The 21,498-nt window shown below is 46.5% G+C and overlaps 1 protein-coding gene across 1 annotated transcript in view; it reads right to left on the bottom strand.

Moving 5' to 3' along the window:
* The window catches only part of IL23R (interleukin 23 receptor), a 469,105-nt gene that overhangs the window by 271,101 nt on the left and 176,506 nt on the right, over positions 1-21,498 (bottom strand). The window contains exon 9 of the mRNA XM_069232471.1: positions 18,984-19,066. Coding sequence (XP_069088572.1) covers positions 18,984-19,066 — 83 coding nt within the window. The remainder of the gene's footprint in view (positions 1-18,983; positions 19,067-21,498) is intronic.

The following is a 21,498-nucleotide window of genomic DNA, read 5'->3' on the forward strand; positions in this document are numbered from 1 at the left end:
CAACTGCGGAGGTCAGCTTTTTCACCAAAAATCCTGGTAAAGGTTTCCAAAAAAACCAAGACAGAAATCGGTAGTGTTACTCCCAACCCAGATTATAACATGAGGACGCCCGGGGTAGGGGTGAATTATGTGGTATCTCCACGGACATGGGATAGATGGTATGACCCTATGCGTCAGTTCACCAGGGATATTTAAGCCACATCCAGACAGCAGGCATGGTGTCACTCATGTCAAGAGTGGTTCCTGCGAGGACTTCCAGCGTGACTCTACATAGGCAACGAGGAGGCCTTACTACTCCCAATGCATGCCTCCATTCCAGTTCGTCTGCCTGCCATGTGCAAGCCGTCACCTCCCCCAGCCTCACGATCACTTGCAGAGTGTGGTACACTTTGATCCTGCCCTCGGGCAGCCTGAACACCACGTGCTTCCTCACATGCGCGGCCGAGCCCCGCACTCAAGAAGGCGGTCGCTCCTTGCCTGCGTGCCCTGAAGCAATCCTGTATGTCTACTGAGTAGGTGTCACTCATTTTCAGCGGCCCGCACTTGTTTACACGTGTGATCTGAATGTGTCGGACGACGATCCACATTATCTAGCTAAGGGCCCAAATGAGGCAAGGCCCCACCAGTTGGCCAGTCAACACCGCTCCCTACACTGAGCCCCATCGCCGTCGTACACAAAGAGCCCAGATAAGGCTAGGCTCCATCCCCTGACTGCCAAGCATTGCTCCAACCACTGAGGCAAGTTACACACCTCCTCAGAGCTGCACACCCTAATGCTCACAGTGGAAGTTTACTGTGCCCAGAGTGCCTTCCTGCTGGTGAACCGCCCTGATCCTGATTGACAATCTCATTGTCTGGGCACACATGCACACCGTGCCCAAGCTTGGGGTCACCTACCTGACACCAGAAAAAGTGTTAAGAGCCCCACTGCATGCAGTGAGGAAGGCCCAGCACCCTCCCCACTGCCAGCGTAGCACCACAAGGAACCACACCCCCTGCTCCAGCGAAGGCCCTCACAATGGCAGCCATCCCGGCCCTAGAACCATTTGTCATCACAGGGGCACTACCTACCCAAGCAGCCAAATGGAAAATGTTGATTGAAGACTTAGCGACCTAATTCGACACCATTGATGTTGACAAAGAAGGAAAACACCCACTGCTACTACACCTGGGAGGGACAGACATCCCAAAAGTATTGAAGATGGTTGTAGAAGCCGGACCACACATTTACCATGCTTAAAAAATGCCATAACCTCACACTTCGAGCTTTGCGCCAACCCAGATTATAAATGCTTCCTGTCTGTTTGGTCCACCTGTCTGCCTGCGTATTGACGAGTCTGTCGCTCCCATAGCACTTCAGCAACAGCCCCATAGCCTTCGAATGGCGCTCCAAAGTTGAGCTCAAACTACAACTCTTATAACAAGCTGGCATCATCGAAAAGGATAACAGGCCCCACACCCTGGGTCTCTCCAATTGTAGTCACAAAGTCAGACCTCACAAGACCTCTCTGGGACCTAACTAAGACCACCAGCCCCTGGGTGTGGGGTAATGAACAAATGCTAACATTCACGAAAACTAAAGAGACCCTTTCTGCCAACACATCGCTTGTCTATTTCAACCCCAAATGAGAATCCCAGCTCACAGTGGATGTCAGCCCCACTGGCATTGGTGCAGTGCTGGCCCAACAACAAGACTGTGGCAAATGGGTGCCAGTTGCTTATGCCAGCAGGACTCCTACAGCTACACAACAAAGTTACTCCCGGAGAGAGTGGGAAGCCATTGCAATCCACTCGGATTGCTGTCACTTTTACACCTACTTGAATCGCCAGCCAGTCACCGTCCTTACAGACCACATGCCACTGATACCATTATTCAAGGGGTCCTCATCCAAGCCCGCCCATTCATTGAAAAATGTATCCTGCAAATAGAGTAATTCAACTTCACTATTCACTACCAACTCAGCGTGCGCAATCCCGTTGACTTCCAGTCACTGCATGCCTACCCCATCACTGCCTCAGAAACCTAAGATTCTCAGGACACAGAGGAATACGTCCAGCTGGTACTGAACAGAGTGACTCATCCCCATGCCGCTCCCGGATGTGGTAGAGGCAACCAAACATAACAACTGCATGCAACTTGCTATTCAAGCTGTTCTGTCAGGAGATTGGCAGCCCCTTCAGCACCCGGCAACACATCGTACCAAGGAAGCAAGGCTAACTCTATTATAACTCCATCACGTCCGCCATGAGCTGTTAGTCATAGAAGAAGGCCCCCATTTAGTCCTTTCTGTCAACCAGAGGCAGAGAGTTGTCCTACTGGCACATGGTGCTCATCAAGAAATAGTAAAATCCAAAAACAGGCTCAGGAGTAGGTGTTGTTTCCGAGCCTCGACCAGCAGGTAGAAGAAGTTGTCAAGAGCTGCCGTACCTGTCAAGCAAGTGGGCAGCCTGAACCTCCCACACTAATCATCACAAAAGAAGACCCTACTTCTCTATTGCAGTGCATTAGTGCGGACTTTGGTAGTCTCCCTAATGGCTCCTACATGCTCATTTTGATTGACGACTTCTCCCGTTACCCTGAGGTGGAGATTGTCCAGACAACTTCAGCAGCAGATGTTATCCCCAAATTGGAGAAAATGATGGCTAAGCATAGCATGTTTGTGGAAATCAGCACAGACACTTGACCCCCATTCAGTAGCCACGAGTTGGACGAATATCTCTGATCACAGAACACCAAGCACAGACACATAACGTCTCGCTGGATCGCAGCTAACGGGGAGGTGGAGTGGTTTGTGCATACCCTGAAAAAAAGTAATCTGGATCTCAGTGGCTGAAGCCCAAGACATTGAAATATCTATCTACCATTTCCTACGAGAATACCGGCTCACGCCTCATTCCACCAATGGATTTGGCCCCCACCAGTTGTGTTTAGGAATAGAAATGACTGATTCCATTCCACACCATCCTATCTGGGCTGCTCAACCAACCCCCACCCCAAACTGCTCAGAGTCAAAAAAGGGCCCTTAGCAAAGAGCATGCCTCCTGCTGTCAGAGGGCAAAGCAGAGCACCCTGTGAGTCGGTAATGCAGTGCTGGTCAGAGATCGCCACCCAGAAGGAAAGTTTCAAGTGCCCTTTGAGACTGACCCATGGATAGTTACTGCCATTAAGGGTACTATGGTGACCGCTGAAAGAGGGACTGACACTGTAACCTGGAACATATGACAGTTCAAGACACATTGCGGTCACCTGAATGTCCCCTAACCAGTGACCCGGTGGAGGAGGAGAACTCTGACGAACTGCATGGATGGAAAAATCTTCCTCGCCAGGGTCCGCCGTGTGCCCAAGACACTGAAAGTAGGATTCAATCCAGCCAACAGTCTCAGTCACCAACTTCCACAGCCTCCATTGGAGTGCCCTGTCCAGCATCTACTGAGACCGGGGGAATGGACAGTTCCTTCGATGTCTCCTCGGCGAGAAGCAGCCAGGGGAGTTATCTGCGAGCCAACCTCAACTCCACTAAATGTTATGCTGCGTTTCTGACGGATGATGGTTATCAGTTAGTGATGACGACTTGGCAGCCATCCCACAGTTGATTGCACTGAAGTTTCTGAGCTACTCACGTTCAGTAATTTGGTGAAGTATTAAGGTTGTTTCCTAAACTGTATCCTTTATGTTGTTCAAATCTATGGTAAAGGAGGAATGCAGTGTTATCCCCCTCTGGTGTGGAAACATGAGGAGGCCCGGGGTAGGGATGAAATATAGGGTATCCCGAGGGACGTCGGATAATTGGTATGGCCCTGTGCGTCTGTTCACTAGGGATGTATAAGTCATATGTGAACAGTGGGTGTGGTCTTTGGTAAAATAAAGTAGTACAATCACTCACTTGGTGTCCAGCATGGTTCCTGTGAGGTCCACCAGCGTGACCCTACAAAATCCTTACCCACATTATGAAACTTGCTTCATCATTGGGCTCTCCTTGCCACAAGTTTTAATTTGTATGCAGCTTTATGTAGCATGAATGAAGCCAAAGGGTATTAACAATTAATTGAGAACCAGATTACATTACATAATATTTTGACAAAGGGAGATTAAGGGCCTGACTTAAATTTGGGAAGAGGGAATACTGTGTCACAAACGTGATAGATATCCCATCTGCCGTATTACGATCCACATAGAATATAATGGGATCGTAATACGGCACACAGGATATCGGTCACATTTGTGATGGAGTATTACCCGCCACCCAGATCTAAATCAGGCCCTAAGTGATTTGGCCGAATCGCAGGATGTTGAGTCAAGGCCAGGACTTAAAGATGGTTCCTCAATTCAAAAGTTAGCAGCTCTGGGCTTTAGACAAAATCTCCTCCCAATTTCTGTAATGGTTCACGGCAGGTTCCAAAAGGAGCTTTTTATATAGTTTTTTTTTTTGTTGGTGCACCATTGAGGTTGACTCACACTTTTTTAAGAAGTTGCCTTATGAACATTGCTAAAGTCAAACATAAAAAAGATAATGGGTGTAATACTTGCAAATAGTCTAAACCACTGGCTGTTACTCTGATAGCATTCCAAGCAATGGTGGGTAAAAAAAAACAATGAGTTGAAATGCTTCCCAGAGCAATTCAAAGTGGTCCAGGCTACTTGCAAGCAAACCTCCTGCCAGGTTTTGTGTATGCCCAGATGTAGATCCCTTGCTTGATGTGCCACAAGATTCAAGCTATATCTCACTGATGATGTCTTATAAGGCTGAAACCCATGTGGGGTTGATTGCGTCCCCTTCAGGATGGGGCTTTGCCTGGAATTACAGGATGGACTATTTCCATGAGGTGCAGAGTCAGTACTTATTTGAATAAGGACGACCTGTCTAGATTGCAGAGTGGGAGACAAAGGATGGGTTGGAGTGCTACCCAGCACCTTTGTCATTAGTGTAGACTACTTGCAAGCATTTCTCCCATTACAGTTTGTGTCTTTGATTTACTAAGAGCCTCTGTAGTCTACAAGTTTGTGCCTTTCTACTATCTTCCCTAGGTAATAGGCATTCAGCATGGCAGGTCCTCACAGTCATTGAATTAGCTGCACACTGCTTCTTTGAACCCGAATCTGAAGGGTGGTTTGTGGGTACAAGAAATATAGACACTGTTGGAAAATGGGTTATTGGTAAGGCAGGTAGGTACCTACACCTAGCAACAAGCCACTAACCTCCACTTAGGTCCAGTTAGGTCTCAGTAAATTAACCCCAGCTCAACCCTTGGTAGCTTGGCAACGAGCGTCAAGGCTTAACTTAGGAGACAGTGTGTAAAGCATTCAAATATCACAAAACAGTAATTAAATAAAACACAGAAAACAGTTTAAAAATCCAAAACCAATTTATAAAAATAGTTTATATTTTTATCTTTAAAATGACACAAAAACGAATAAAATCGGATAAAGGGAACCGGAGATATGAATTTTTAAAGAATTATTATTTTTCTAGCGCTTAGAAACAAAAAGCGCCTATCGGGTCATCTGGTTGCACCTCGACCAGGGCAAAGTCAAAGTTTCAGGCCGACCGTGATGGAGCCCTGCTCGGCTACAGGTCGCGGGAGGCCTCGGTTAAAAGTTTACCTTCACACTTAGGGGGTTATTCTAACTTTGGAGGAGTGTTAATCCGTCCCAAAAGTGACGGTAAAGTGACGGATATACCACCAGCTGTATTACGAGTTCCATAGGATATAATGGACTCGTAATACGGCTGGTGGTAAATCCGTCACTTTTCCGTCACTTTTGGGACGGATTAACACCTCCTCCAAAGTTAGAATAACCCCCTTAGTCTTTATTTTGAAGATTTTCTTCAGTGGGACGAACCTGCCAGTCCTATCCGACCTCCTGGAGCCCTTCTCCGGATACGCGATGCTGGAATCCTCGGTGGAGATTTTTACCTTCGGACTTGGTCGTTTTTTCGAGGTGAAAATCCTTCGACCGGGGTAAACCTGGATCTTGATCCGACGTCCATGGAGCCCTTCTCGGATACGATGGCTGGGAGGTCCCGGTCAACTTTTTACCTTCGGACTTAGGGGGTTATTCTAACTTTGGAGGAGTGTTAATACGTCCCAAAAGTGACGGTAAAGTGACGGATATACCACCAGCCGTATTACGAGTTCCATAGGATATAATGGACTCATAATACGGCTGGTGGTAAATCCGTCACTTTTCCGTCACTTTTGGGACGGATTAACACCTCCTCCAAAGTTAGAATAACCCCCTTAGTGTCTTTTTCGTAGATTTTTCTTTACCGGGACGAACAAGCAAATCAGGCCAGGTCGCGGTTGAGGCAAGCCGGCTAGAGTTGCCGCGGCGGGTCGGTCCCTCTATGGAGCTTTTTTACAAAAATTCTCCAAACTTCTCCAAACTTCTGGGGCTTCACCCAGATGTCCTTTTAAGGTTCTTTTGGGGTCCACAGCTCACCCCAAGGGTCCAGAAGTTCTGAGATGGTCCTTGGGGGGTGTGGACTACAACTCCCAGAATGCACCTGGCGCAAACTCCTTTTTGGCCACTGGGCAGTGGTCAGCTGGTCGCTTTCTTCAGGAGTTGATGCAGGGGACTCTGGTTAGCAATTTTTCACCTGTAGCAAACAGGGAGTCCCTCCTTGAACCAGTTGAAGCCAGGCAAAGTCCTTCTTGTGGTGAAGCCCAAGTGTGCAGCTGGTGCAGTCCTTCTGAGTGCAGGTTCCAGGTGCAGGCCAGGGGTCCAGCAGGGCAGTCCTTCTTCTTCTGTTGTTCTTCCTTGTTGGATGTGGTAGGGAACTGAGGTGTGGGTGCAGGTCTGCCAGTTTTATCCTTGCTCCTGGGTGAAAAGCAGGGGGGTCCTGGTTCTCCAATCAGGGGCAGGGTCCTTCCCCCTGCGATGACCACTTCCTGGGAAGTGTCGCAAAAATCCATCCCAGAGGGCAACATTCTCTAAAAATCCAACATGGCTGAATCTGATTTTTGGAGGTTACATCTGGCTGAGCCCACCCACTGGTGTGGCTAAAAATCATAAACACACCCCTCTCCTGCCCTCTTCTAATCTAATCAAGGGGGCACCTAGTTGTCTGGGGTTGCAGGATGTGGGGGTGTTGCTGGTTGCTCCAAATGTCCTTCTCTGCCTTTGAAGACCAGTTTGGCAGCCCTCCCCCTTACTGCCTCACCATCTGCTGAGGGGATATTCTCTCCCACAGGCACATTCCTTTGTGTGAAGCCAGGCCACTTCACACCTCATCAAGGCAGCTTGGCTAAGCTGCTACAGGCTGGACAATCAGAGCACAGCAGCAAAAACAATGCAGGGCTGAAATTGGCAACTTTTTAGGTAAAGTCTAAAACTCTTTACCTGAACAAGTTATATTAAATCCCACAACTGAAAGTTGTGGGATTTATTACAACAATTAATTTGATACCAAATTCTTGGTATGCATCATTTAAGGAGACTTTAAAATTTAAAACAAAGTCTCCCCATTCTAGCCTATGAAGGCCATTTACTACTATGAGGGAAAAACGAATTTGGCTGTTTTTACCTCACCAGGGCTTATAAAACTATTTTTATAAAGTCCCTGCTTATAGTTACATGGCACCCAGCCCTAGGGGCACATAGGGCACACCTTAGGGGTGACTTATATGTAAAAATAAGGTAGTTTAAGACTTTGGAACTACTTTTAATTTCAAAGTCGAATTTGCATATAACTTTAATTTAAAAGCAGCCAGCAAGGCAGGCCTGCCTTTAACATGACACTGGGCACCTCAGCAGTGCACCTATGGGTGCACTACCTATGCTGTGGTCCCTAAACCTACATGCCCTACCATATACTAGGGACTTATAGGTAGGTTAACTTAGCCAATTATAATTAGCCTAATTTGCATATTGATTTTACACAGAGCACAGGCCCTGGGACTGGTTAGCAGTACCCAGGGCACCATCAGAGTCAGGAAAACACCAGCAAAAAGTGGAAAATGGGGGCAAAAAGTTAGGGGGCCTCTGCAATCAGCCCTGTTTTCTCACAGACACACATGCATTTCCGAGAAGTGTATCAAATGAATGAAAAAACCTACTACACTGTTTGCAAGAAGCTATGAAAATTATATATTCAGAACAGACACAACAATTCATCAGCAATTTCATTTATTGTCTCGGGTATTTGTGCTCTCGCCAGCTCAATTACTAAAGCATTTTGTGAGAAAATAGGTTATTGGTTGAGAGTGGTGGAAGCCCCACTTAGGCAACAACCACAATCCTTGTCAGGGTGAGCCACAAGAGTCACTAAATTGACCTGTGCTTAACCCTCTGGTAGCCTGGCACAAAAGCAGTGAGAATTAATTTAGAGGCAATGTGTAATTTATTTATGCAGCACACAGGCAGTAATAAAATAAAAAGACAAGAAAAATCCCAAACCAATTGAGGGAAATAGATTACATTTTAATAAATACAATAATACAAGAAGAACAAAATCTAATTAGTAGAACCAGAGATATTCAGTTAAAATGTTTTTTGTAAAAGAAGCACCTCAAAGCACAAAGTGCCACTTGTGGTCATCTAGTCGTGCTCGACCAGGGGAAAATACAAGTTCAGGCCAACCGCGGTGTGAAGCGTGGCTCGATACAGGGACCAGATTAGTCCAGCTGAAAAAGTTATCTTATCAAAGCCTGGCACGAAGAGTCCTACTCAGGTTGGAGGAAGCTGCAAGGAGCAGGGTGAGCTGATTTGCTTATGGCTGGATAGAAACTGAGGTGGCATTGTGAACAAAAGAACGATGGGTTGGAAAGTTACCCCAAGCAATTGCCAGTGGTTAGACAAATTGCAAGCATTCCTCTCATCACCTTTTGTGTGTTTGCAGCCCCTGAGTTAACACCTCAGCAGCAGAGCGAGTGTAGACAGGTGTTGGGGCAGTTTTCTAACCTCTTCTCACTGCCACCAAGTTTGCATTACATCGACACTGGGACCAGGCTGCTAATGAAGGGCTGTAGGTACGGAATGTCTGACCCCGTACAAGGATGCATTAAGGTGGAGTCTGCCAAGATGTTGGACCTGGGGGTCATTGAGAGATCTTGTAGTCAGTGGTCTAGTTCTCTGGTGCTAGTGCCAAACAAGGGTCTACTGACTAGTGGTTTTGTGTGGACTACCGAGCCTTTAATGAGGTGTCAAAGACTAATCCTCATCCAATCCAAGAGTGGACAAACTAGTGGATCGGGTAGGTGCAGCAGAGTACTTGAGCACCTTTGATCTGACCAGTATCTACTAGCAGATTGCCTTTGCACCTAGCACCAAGGAGAAGACTGTATTTTCTACATCAGAGGGACTGTACCTGTTTAGGGTGATGCCATTTGGGTTGAAGAATGCTCTTGGCACTTTTCAACTGCTGGAGGAGGAGTCACGTGTGGTCTACGTGGATGACCTTGTAGTGTTTAGCAGTTCATGGCCGGACCACCTAAGACACCAAGAACAGGTGTTGGCAAGGATACAGGAGGTGAAACTGACCATCAAAGCAACAAAGTGTCGGGGCAGTCCTTTGTAGTATACCTTAGATGTGAGGTGGGGAACGGGACGATCCACTCGTTGGATGGCAAGTTTCAGTCTGTGATAGAGTGAGAAGTGCCTAATAGCCAGATTGAGGTGATGGCCTTTCTAGGACTGGCTCGGCATTACAGAAACTTTGTGGCGACTTATGGAAGTATAGTTGCCAAACTGACTGCTTGGACCTTCAAGAAAATTTATCTTGTCTGAGGTGTGTCAAACAGCATTCTAGGAACTGAAAAAGGCATTATGCAATGCTCTTGTACTAAAGGCACCCAACTATAGTCATTCTTTCATTATACAGATGGAACCCTCTGATAAGGGAGTTGAAGTGATGCTAGATCAGCTGGATGACAAAGGCAGGTTTCTACCCAGAGAACAGAACTGGGTGTCTTTTGAGAAGGAGTGTTTTGTGAGAGTGTGGGTCTTGCGTAAGTCCTGCCATAGCTGTTTGGCACTAAGGCCCTCATTCTGACCTTGGCGGTCTTTTCGCAAGACCGCTGAGTTACCGCCGCGGTGAAGACCGCCGACCGCGGCGGTGTGCCGCTGTGCGCATTCTGACCGCTGGGAGCGTTCCGCCGGAAAACCGCCAGCAGCCACACTGGCGGTCGGCGGGAAAGTGGAGACTGGTCAACCTCCACCGCCACGCCAGCAGAACACCGCCCACAGAATTACGACCCACATTTCCGTGTGGCGGTCTTCTGTTGGCGGTCTTCTGTTGGCGGTCACGTCCCTATGGCTCCCGTCGCCTCCCGGAGGACCAACGCACAAGGTAAGTTGATCGTCCGTGAGGGGAGGGGGTGGGGGGGTGTTGTGTGATGTGGGCGTGCATGGGGGTGTGCGTGTGAGTGTGTAGAGGGGGTGTGTGAGTGCGTGTATGCGGGCGGGGGGTGCTGCTGTGTCTATGGGTAATGTGTGCTGTTCGGCAGGTGCGCATGTCGGCATGTATGTGTGCGGGTATGTGTCCCCGTTGTGTATGTGTGTGTAGGGGGTGTGTATATGTGCATGTTGGGGGTGTGTGCATGTCGGGGTACATGTATGTGCATGTCGGGGTGGGGGTGGGGAGGGGGTTCGTACCACCTCTGGGGGGTGGCAGGGGGGTGGAGGGTGTGGGGGGAGGACTCGGGTGGGTAGTGGGGGGTGGGGGAGACCCCTATCAGTGCCAGGGAAGGAATTCCCTGGCCCCGATAGTGCTTACCGCCATGGTTCGCACGGCGGTTCCCGCCCGCAAGAAACCGCGGTGGTAGGCAGGGTCATAATACCCTTGGCGGTCTTGGGACGACCGCCGGGCCGGAGTGCGCAAACTCCAGCCCCGCGGTCATGACCGCCGTGGCGGTCGGAGTGGAGAAGTAGCGGTCGGTCGCGGCGGGGACCGCCGCGGTCAGAATGCCATTTTTAATACCGCCGGTCTGTTCGCGGTCCGACCGCCGTCTCTCCGCCGACCGCCAGGGTCAGAATGAGGGCCTAAGTTTGTAGAGCAAACAAATCATTAACCAGTGAAGGGAAAGAATCCCAAGTTGTTGAGATGGTCTATCTCTTAGCAATATTTTGTAGTGGGGCACAGAGTCGGATCGAACCACAGGAATGCTGACTTTTCCACCAGTTTTACTGATCTTACCATCCAACCGCTCCAGGTTAGGAATTGGTTTTGGGTAGTGTGATCTGTGAGGGGTGTGTGTTGGGACTGAAAATTCCTTAGCATCAGTGCCCTTAGTGCCACAGATGCGGTGATATCTGGAGCCTTGGTAGAGATTTTTAGTAATAAGCAAATCTGGATCATGCTTGTGCGCATTGGCCTCCTCCTGTTTTACGGATTGCAGACTATTTGGACCTGGAGGATTACCCAAAGCACTACCCTCAGGAGGTGTAAGGCCACTGCTTTCACTTGGAGTTAAGTAGCATGAGCGCAGTGGTGGCAGTTCACCGTGTTTTTAGTAACAGTAGAGTGAACAGGTCTGTGTGCCTTTGTCACTAGAGTGGTGCCCCCTGCTCCACTTTTGTAGGGCTCTCCTGCTGTGTACTTAACTTAACCTTGACCTGCACTGGATTGTAAGCAGTACAAGCATTTATATGTGCCTGATAGATGATACAGTGCAGAAGAAAAAGCGCAAGCAATTTCTTGTGCACATGAAGAAGTTTGTGTGACAATGGGATGGTACAGTGCAGAAGATATAGCACAAGCATTTGCTTGTGGGTGCTAGGATGTGCATGTGCCTGCAGGAAGATACATCACATAGGAGATAGCGCATGATGTTGCATGAGCACAGTAGAATGTATGTATGCCCGGGAAGAGGTACTTGAACATTGAAAACTGCCCATGTCTAATTGTGTGTGTGTGTGCAGGAGTATGTGGGTACTTGTGAGGAGCAGAATACACAGAACACATTTGGTTCCAGTTTTGAAGACCCAGGCCTTGCTATAGGACTAGGGAGGGGAGGAGGTTCCCCCCAGACAGATTTGAGGATTGCTACTTTTCTGAGAACGGGGTGGGACAAATGTGGAAGGAAAGAAGAGCCAGGCACTTTGATGCACTTCAATGGAAGCTCTTTGATTCTGAAAGGAGGTTACTGGTCAAAGGGTCCTGGGCACGTCTTAAGAAGGAGATTGTCTGATAAGAGAACCATAAAGAGTAGGACTGTTGCTCTGTGGTAACTTTTGAAGCCATATCACTGAGGCTAACACCCAGTTGTGAAGCTCCAGTCACTCCAGTTGCCTGTGTTCGGGGCTATTAAGATTGGCGACTTTCTTGCTAAGATAAACTGCTCTCTAGAGGAAAAAAAACAACAAAGGAGTAAGCACTTCAAAGTGAGCGACCCCCAGAACATGAACTTCAAATGCAAAGACACTAAACCACAAGTGTGCTAGGAAATTGATTATAGGTGGACCTTGTGAGTTGAAGGAGATTGCTTGATGGTAGCAAGGTGCACCGGGGACGCTGTTTTGATTTCAGGAGCAGAGTGTGTGACTGGTTCATCGAGCCTGCCACACAGGCCAGGCTGTCGGCCCATGTACCAAAATCTGTGACCCCCCTTGCTAGGTGGTGGCTTCCATGAAGAATAAGGTTTGCTGCCCCTGGTGCTGCACTACAAAAAAGGTTGACCCATTGCCTGACACAGCGCCATGACCTGCAGGTGGCCATCACCTTGTTGGGGGCACCCGTGACCCCGTGTGCTGGTTGGCTTGCAGTGAAGAGAGAGAGGGTCATTACCCTGTATGTGCTGCAGCAACCCTACCTGCATTTCAGAGGAAGAGCCTGTGAAGGAGGAAGAGGGCTGTCATCCTCCTCCCAGGTGCAGTGGAGAACACATCACAGCTGGGTCTCATGGAGAGCGACAGCAACACCTTCAACTCCCCCATCCAGGCGCATTTGAAATCTGCCCCTAGACTCCAGAATAGACTTACCACAAAGTGGAGCACTAAGGACAGCAACCACCACAACAGTAGCTTCCTGCTGCCTTGACACCACCAGAAGACTGAGGGACACGTGGGGACTCTGAACATCCACTCCACAAGGACAGGTAAGACTGTTGAATGTCCCACTAATCCCTGGGTGAACTTGTTCTGAATTAAAACGCTCCAGCGAGGGGACTCCAGATTCTTGTCAAAAAGCCTAATAGAACTTCTGAGACTCTAAATAACTAGCGGGCCTAGCTTGGATGCTTCCACGCATGAATGTGGAATAACTATGAGTCATAAATGGGGAAGTGTAACTGGAAAGCTGACCTGGGCAACACTAGTAGGCTTGCCTCATGAAGGCTGTGCATATTGTTTCCAGTGTGTTGTACTGTACTTTGTGTTAGTAGACAAATGCTTCTTTTTGACATCAAAACATGTATTTGACTGGACAGTCACTTTATTGGGGTTGTTAGATGTATTTTGAGTTGTGAGTTGTGAATCTGAGCTTACCTTACACCTACATCCCCCATGAGTTGCCTTGGATTGCTCGACCCGCATTACCACTGGGAGCAAAGTGCTGAAGGGGTATTTGGCTCAGTTGATAAGAGGCCACGCCCGGGACCTCAGAAGTAAAAGATCTCAACCACCATGGTGGGGGCCCAGTAAGCCGTAGCCCTTTGAATGAGGTTCTGACAGCGGTTGATTTTGTAATGGACACAAACCTCAGGATACCATACCTCTATACTCTCCTGAGGATACACTAAGATATCACCCAAAACTAGGCAGACCTGTAGTATCAGAAGAAGAACTTCCTCACTTTAAATGTTTGACATTCTCTACAGCAATATTCTTCAACAAGATTAATTGCAGACAGTGGAGCTACTCCTCTACGACTCTGACTGTAAGTATGACACACAAGTTTTCCTCATCATGGTGCTTGCTCAAGTGCCACTAAAAACAAATGTTTTGGATTTCATGACACAATTTACCTCCCGTCAGAGCAAGAGGCAGTATCTTTGTTCCTAGCTTAGCCTATCTTTATGTACACACATCTGAGGCAGAAAGAATCTACAAAGACACTAACCAATATCATCCGAATATTCTTGCATGGAAATGGTACCTTGATGATGTCCTTGTAATTTGGAGAGGAATGAGGAACAAGTACACCAATTTGAAGAGTGGATCAATTCACAAGATCCATTATATATAATTTTTACATTTACTGAGAAAAGCTGAGAACGGCAGCCTTATCTAAAAGTTTACAATAAACATACAGATAAAAACTCACTCTTACACTTCAAAAGCCAAACCGATCAAGGAAAACCTTTAATTTGGATAACACCTGAGGATCAGAAGGAATTGTATCAACAGATGGAGGTAAGAGGATCAGGCTGAGATATTGTCGGGACTTCCCTAAGAGACTAGTGTGAAAGAGTATAAAAACAGCTGTAAATATCAATATGGACAACAATATGGAAACTCTCCTGGAACATATGTCAAAACACCAACAGAGGTAGAGGTTGGGTTCCATATGTTAGGACATGCTCATTTATTTCTAACAGACTCAAGAAAAGTATTACTAGACACTGGAAAATTGTAAATGTATGTGGTGACCCTCAAGAATGGTAAAAGTCTTTACATGCATTTAGTCCCTGCAAGTCGAAGTGGTAATGATTTGAACTGGACAGTAATTGAAAAAGTGAGGGTGTGACACAACTATGGACAGGCCCAAGGCATTTTCCACCAAAGAGAACAGAGATGGTTGTTTTAGACTCTCTGCATATATCCGGGAACTAACCCACAACACCACCTAGAAAGACCCCAGTAATGCTTACAGTCCAACAGCTTCTTTTAGTGAACTTGGCCATAAACTTTGTCGGAGGAGTCATCATATTGAAAAGGTATTTTGTGTTTTTTTCCAGGTCCAAGGCAATTGGTGGGTCCTTCAGGGAAGGGGTAATGATGGCATGTCTTCTGGGTTTGATAATTTACATACTGAGGACCAGGTCCGAAGTATCTCTCTGCATCTTTATGAATTAATGATGGAGATGATTGTATTATCTACTGTTTGTATACTTAAGGGAGGTAAGTGACATTACGTGTCAGCCTTACAGATTGGCATCATCATGTGAGTATGTTCACATCAATACCCGAAGTGGCTCTGCATGTCTGACGCAGAGCACACCATGTCACCCGCAACATTAGTGCACAGAAAAATGTAAACACCACCCTTCGATCTCCCTTATTAAAAGGAACCTCGGTGCTCACTAGCAGTACCCAGACTTTACTCGAGCACAAGGAAATGGGTGGAGGACACACAGTGGCGTAACCAAAAATGAGCCCTCTCACTCCCCGCTGCAAAGTACATGGAAGCCCCTCCTCCCCCATGCGGACTCACTCAGGAGCTACCAGCACTGGAAGTCGGGTCCCCGTGCACCACGGGGGCTTTTTTTACAGCACTGAGAACGCATTAATTAAAGGTAAAGCACAGCAGGACCCTTGTAAAAATATTTCTTTCTAGATGAAATTCTACTGACCTGGCCTACAAACACAATTATAAACCTTCTTTTTTGACAGAAATGCCCCAATAGGTGCTCTATTGTAAGCCAAGGGGCAGAACATTTTATTGCACCAGTGAGACTTCCTAACATATCTTTCCCTGGTTTGCATTGACACTGGTCCTGGGAGTGTGGAGTGCCTATTTCCTCTCTGAGTGATTGTCTCCTTTTATATAGATTCATCTTCATAACTATGAGCTCGGGAGAGTACAAATACCAGTGACAACAAGGAACTTGATGATGAATTAATGTGTCTGTTTTGATTATATAATTTTTGAAGGTTCTTGCAACCAGAGCAGGAGGGTTTTACCTAGTTAAGTGCGCCGCTATCAAATGCATGCGTATGAATCTTCTGCCCATACACAATTCTTTAGATTAGTGCTGAACGAAGCATTGATTTTAGGCAGTAGAAGGGCAGAAACTATAAGGGCTCTTAGTAAATCCCATCATAGCTAGATTACATTTAACCATGTAGAAAGGGGTGATAGTAAAATGAGACATTTTCTGAACACACATATATTAATTTTCAGGTCCTTTGCTCTATACCTCAGTAGGTAAGCCCTGAAAGACTTCAGCGGTGTTAATTTATTTAGAGCAGTGTGACTCAACATTACTTGCACATCAACATTGTTAAAAAAACAAAACCCAGTCAGAAGAACTCCTATCTGCGCCTGCTATGGACCAACACATAACTGATCACAGTTTGGGGGTGGGGGTCCGATGATGGAGCATGTGTGATAATGTGTTTGAGGGTTATCTTACCATGACAGATCCTTAATACATTCTCACTGCCCTAATGTAGCCTCTCCTCCTCCCAGCTCTACTGCGTAACAGTGTCCTGGAAATGTTTGTTGGATTAGGTCTATTGGGGAGGATTTACAGGGACTACTCAAAGAATGCCTACTCTCATTCCTTTCCATCAACAGCAAACCACACCTAACAACAGCAATCAATGGGACACTCAGATCTGGATTTCATCCGTTTATAACATGATGCATGTTGGAAATGGCTCTTTTTGGAGGGTTATCCCCAAACTTTTTGCCTTCTTCCTCCTATTTTTTCAGGTCTGTTTTTGCTGGTTTATTGTCTCTGCGCACTTTACCACTGCTAATCAGTGCTAAAGTGCAAGTGCTCCCTATAGAAATTGTGCTGCTGATTGGTTTATCCATGATTGGCATATTTAAATTACTGGTAAGTCCCTAGTAAAGTGCACTAGAGGTGCCCAGGGCCTGTAAATCAAATGCTACTAGTGGGCCTGCAGCACCGGTTGTGCCACCCACATTAGTAGCCTTGTAAACATGGCTCAGACCTGCCTCGCAGTGTCTGTGTGTGCAGTTTTAAACTGCCAATTCAACTTGGGAAGTGTACCCAATTTTCAGGCCTCAACCTTCCCTTTTACTACATGTAAGGCACCCCTAAGTTAGGCCCTAGGTAGCCCCAGGGGGACATAAACTAGTGTGTTTTATATGTCCTAACAGTGAAATACTGCCAAATTCGGTTTTCACTGTGCAAATACATCTTTTAGTGAAGTTGGTTTTTAGATTGTCTGTTTGAAAATACCACTTTTAGAAAGTAGGCATTTTCTTGTTTATACCATTCTGTGACTCTGCCTGTTTGTGGATTGTCTGTCTGGGTCAGTTTGACAGTTGGGCTGTTTTGCACCTTTCTAGACAGTGACACAAAAGGGGGCGGGGTGTAGCCTGTATATCTTGATTAGCCATCGGAGCTAGAGAGGAGGGAGGGGTGGTCGTTCACACCTGAAAGGACTGTGCCTGCCCTCACACAATGCAGTCTCCGACCCCCTGGTGTGCGTCTGGGGCCTGGCCTGGACAAGGAAGGATCTTGCAAACACTTGAGACTTTGCTGTGAAGTTTGCCAACTTCAAAGGCAGAACTGGGTATAAGAAGAAGACCCAAAACCCCAGAGTTTTAGGATCTTTCTGGAATCAAGAGGAACCTCTGCCCAGGAGAAGAGGTGAAGAGCTGAAGGAGGAGTCCTGTACCTTTGCTGTGTTGCTTTGCTGGACTGGCCTGCAGTTGCTGCTTCTGCCTGAAAAGAGTGCAAAGGGTGAACTTTGCTGTGTGTCCTGCTTGAGAAAATTCTCCAAGGTCTTGGAGTAGAGCTTGCCTCCTGTTGGAAGTCTCAGGGACACCAAAGACTTCAGTTTCCTCGACCTGCAGCACAGGGAACTGTGTGTTTTGTGCTGCTCAAGAGGAGAAACCACTGCGCCGCCGCCAACGACGCCTCTGGCCTGCATCGTGACCTGCCTACACCATACGGAGTCGCATTGCCCAGCTTCACACCGCGACCCAGGTCCGATGACTTCACCAAGCCTCTGCTCGCACCGCGACCTGTGTGCCCCACACTCCGGCATCGTCTGCTCACACCGCAGCCTGTGCATCCCCAACGATGCTGCTCCTGCTGACACCGGCGCTGCTGCCTGTACTGTGGCCTGTGGACATCGCTCGTGAGGTAAACGAAGCACCGTCCCATCCCGCACCGCAGCCCCGGTCCACCCACGCCAGCACCATCGACTCCTTTGTCGTCTCCAGGCATCGTGCCTGCACCATGGCCTGTGGACACCGCTCGTGCGGGTCACGAAGCACTGTCCCGCACCGTTGGCTTGGGCCTACCGACGACAGTGCTTCAGCAACGACGACGCTGCTGCCTGCATCGTGACCTGTAGACACCGCACGTCGCACCGCCCCGCTTCACTCCGCAGCCCTGGTCTCACCGACGCTGCTGGACGTCATCACCGAGCAGCTGCCTGCACCGTGACCAGTGGACACTGCACGTCGCATCGTCCCGCTTCGCACCGCAGTCCCGACGCAAATGCATGCCAGCACACCTGACTTCATCAATCTCGAGTTCGATCTGCAACGCGTGTGACCTCAAGGGACCGACAACTCCTGCACCGACTCTGGAACCGACACCACGACGTCAGTGACGCCGCTCTCCGGAGCTCACCGCAAGGATCACGAAGCCCTGCAAATCCAAGGTACTGTTTGCGGGTCTTGCTGACACCGTAGCTGGCCCACAATGCCGCAGCTGGCCTGAACTGTTGGTTTTGTTGATCAAGACGCCGTCATAGCCCCAGGTGGAGCTATCGACTTCAAGGAACTGTAGTTTTGAGTATACCTTGCATAATTCATATTTTTCTTACTGTATGTTGGATTTTTATCATATTTGGTCTTGTTTTATATGGATAAATATTGGCTATTTTTCTAAAACTGGTGTGGTGTCCTTTTGTAGTGTTTTCACTTATTACTGTGTGTTATGTGCAAATGCTTTACACATTGCTTCTGAGATAAGCCTGACTGATCATGCCAAGCTGCCAAGGGGGTGAGCAGGGGTTATCTGAGCGGGTATCTCCCTTATCCTGACTAGACTGAGGGTCCCTACTTGTACAGGGTGCAAACCGACTGCCAACCAGAGACCCCATTTCTAACAATGGAGATATCTGATTCATAGCAGGATTTAGTAAGTGGCTTTAAAATGGTTGCACTTCATACCTTTATCAGCAGAGTTACCTCCTGGATACCATTAGCGTATATTTGACCAAAACTTCTCCAAATCTCCGGACTTTCAGATGGTTCTGTAGAAAAATGATGCGAGTATTAGTAGAACAGATACATCATAGGACTCGACTCAAAATATCGGTATTCTTCATATGCTTGTAGTAGAATTTTCATGTCAAAACAAATGGAGGGACGGCTATTTTTAAAGTGTTCTTCAGATACATAGGAACGTGTTTCTCTTTTTCTAAATACAGTATGATAAAGAAGCTTTAACAGATGCTAAAGGATAGAGGAGCAGAGCACAGATGCTAACCATACTTTGGGAAACTTACTCAATAAACCAGAAAGATATGGCTTCTTTCAAAGAATAAATTGTTGAGATAGAAACAAAATCAGCATTACCAAGAGGAGCTGGTGTATTATGATTTTATTACTTCTTGGAACGGACATCTCCCCAACTAACTCTGAAGATCAAAGCACCGAAGAACAGTCCTTTGCCCACCACCATATTACAAGGCCATGAAAGAGAACCAATCCACTGCATGACACCTATGTAATAAGTTCACAATTATCATCAAAAGAAAATTCAATATAAAAACCACCAACACCATGAGCACAGCTAAACCTACCACCTCTTTCCCTTGGTCCAGCTTCTATTTTTACCATAACATTCTACTAAGCATCATGGGATAGATGGAACACTGCACATGGAACTACAGGATTACAACATTATGGTTGTTACTCATGAAAGAGGCTCTATGAAAGTGAGTCTTTGCAATGTCAGATGAAGGCTTTAGTGACATAGGTCCACTGTAGTTATACACGAGCCTCATCACAAGTGTACAAATTAAATTATTCCTAGACATCACTTTTATTGCATTTGTGTTTTATACGTCATATATTGAAGCGTTTAACCTATAAAAAAAACACATTGCCAGTGGCATAGCAAGCGGCATAGCTAGAATATTGGGCTCCTATTAGATAGATTGATAGATACAAATATCAACTAACTGGGGTGAAGAAGGCCCCTCACACCCTTGGGCCAATTGCCACTGCACCACCTGGACTATTGACTGGTATGCCCATTTACAATGCGCATATGTGATGCCATTCATTTAAACCTTTCAACACGTTATGTGCAGGGCACACATCTTTGGCATCAGTTGGCAATGAGGAACTAAACATTAGCTTACTAAGAACATTTCTAGTGAGCATGTGGACTATTCAGCCATTTCAATTCCTTATGTCACAATGGACTCACTGATTGTGCATATAGCACAGCATACTTTGGATATAGGGAGATACTGGGTTTCAAAGCAGGGCAAAAACTAAGATATCTTAGCTCCTCTGGACAGTACCATGAATTAAGCATTGAAGCTCTTCCTCACTTTTGACAAATGCAAGGACCAAAGAAGGGGATATTTTTAACCCAAAGCGAGTGCAAATCAAAATGACAGGATTTGCAAGAGTAAATAACAAAAATGTAATGTCCTAAAATAAAATTGCAAGTACAAATATTCATAATGTCAGTCTTTGCAAACCTCAAAAACAACATTGTGCTTGCAAGTCACAAGGAAATGTAGCAATGCTTCTGATGCCTCACATGGTTAAAAATCAGTAAAAGGTTACCAACTACTTTTTCAGTATTTGACAGTGAGAATGACATCTGTAGGCAACTGAGGGAGCAGACAGCGGTTCCATTGATCCCAGGGGCAGGAAACACACTCCAGGCAATTTGTAATGGGAACAGAGTGATGGAGCTACACAGCAATTCAGTATTCAGCTTTACTGATGTCATTATGAGCTTCCTGAATTCCAAGCAGCTCCATACCCTATAATACAAGTATCTTATTTTAGTCACTGTACTGGAGATTATTAGGTTACTGTTCATCAACCTAACTAGATAATATAATATTCTTGTTAATCAAATGATGCTTTTAGTATTGCATCTATTTTTTTAAACGATTATAACATATCAAAAGGAAGGTATTGAATACAAACGTAGTTGTGCAGTACCTAAGAGACAAGGGTCAAAACTAAGAACTGTGTATACTTTGCTTCAGATAAGATAAGATGGTTCAGTACAGATGTGACACATAAGCAGTGTGTTGTCACCTTTGGTTATAGCTTTATTTGATTGAGGCATTGCGTGTAGTTCATAGTTTGAAATAAAGAAAATAGAATACTGGACACACACTATGTTGTAGGGTCAGATTTAGATATAATTTAAATACACCAAGTTATTAGAGGCATAAGCCTTTTTCAAGTCCATCATTTTTCATGGACAAGATGGAGGCACTTGTAGACACATCTACAGATCCTTCTTTTTAATCGCACAAGGCATGATTCACAAAGGTAAATTTACACTTTTGTGTAACTTTTCGATTGCTATCCACAAAGGTATTTTAATACTAGTATCTTTATGAGTGCAGGGTCTCCGCACAGGAAAAGATAGGACAGTTGACCACTGTCATAAAGATACTACTAGTAAAATACCTTTGGGGATAGC

Source organism: Pleurodeles waltl, chromosome 4_2, assembly GCF_031143425.1.
Source record: "Pleurodeles waltl isolate 20211129_DDA chromosome 4_2, aPleWal1.hap1.20221129, whole genome shotgun sequence".
Lineage (NCBI taxonomy): Eukaryota > Metazoa > Chordata > Amphibia > Caudata > Salamandridae > Pleurodeles > Pleurodeles waltl.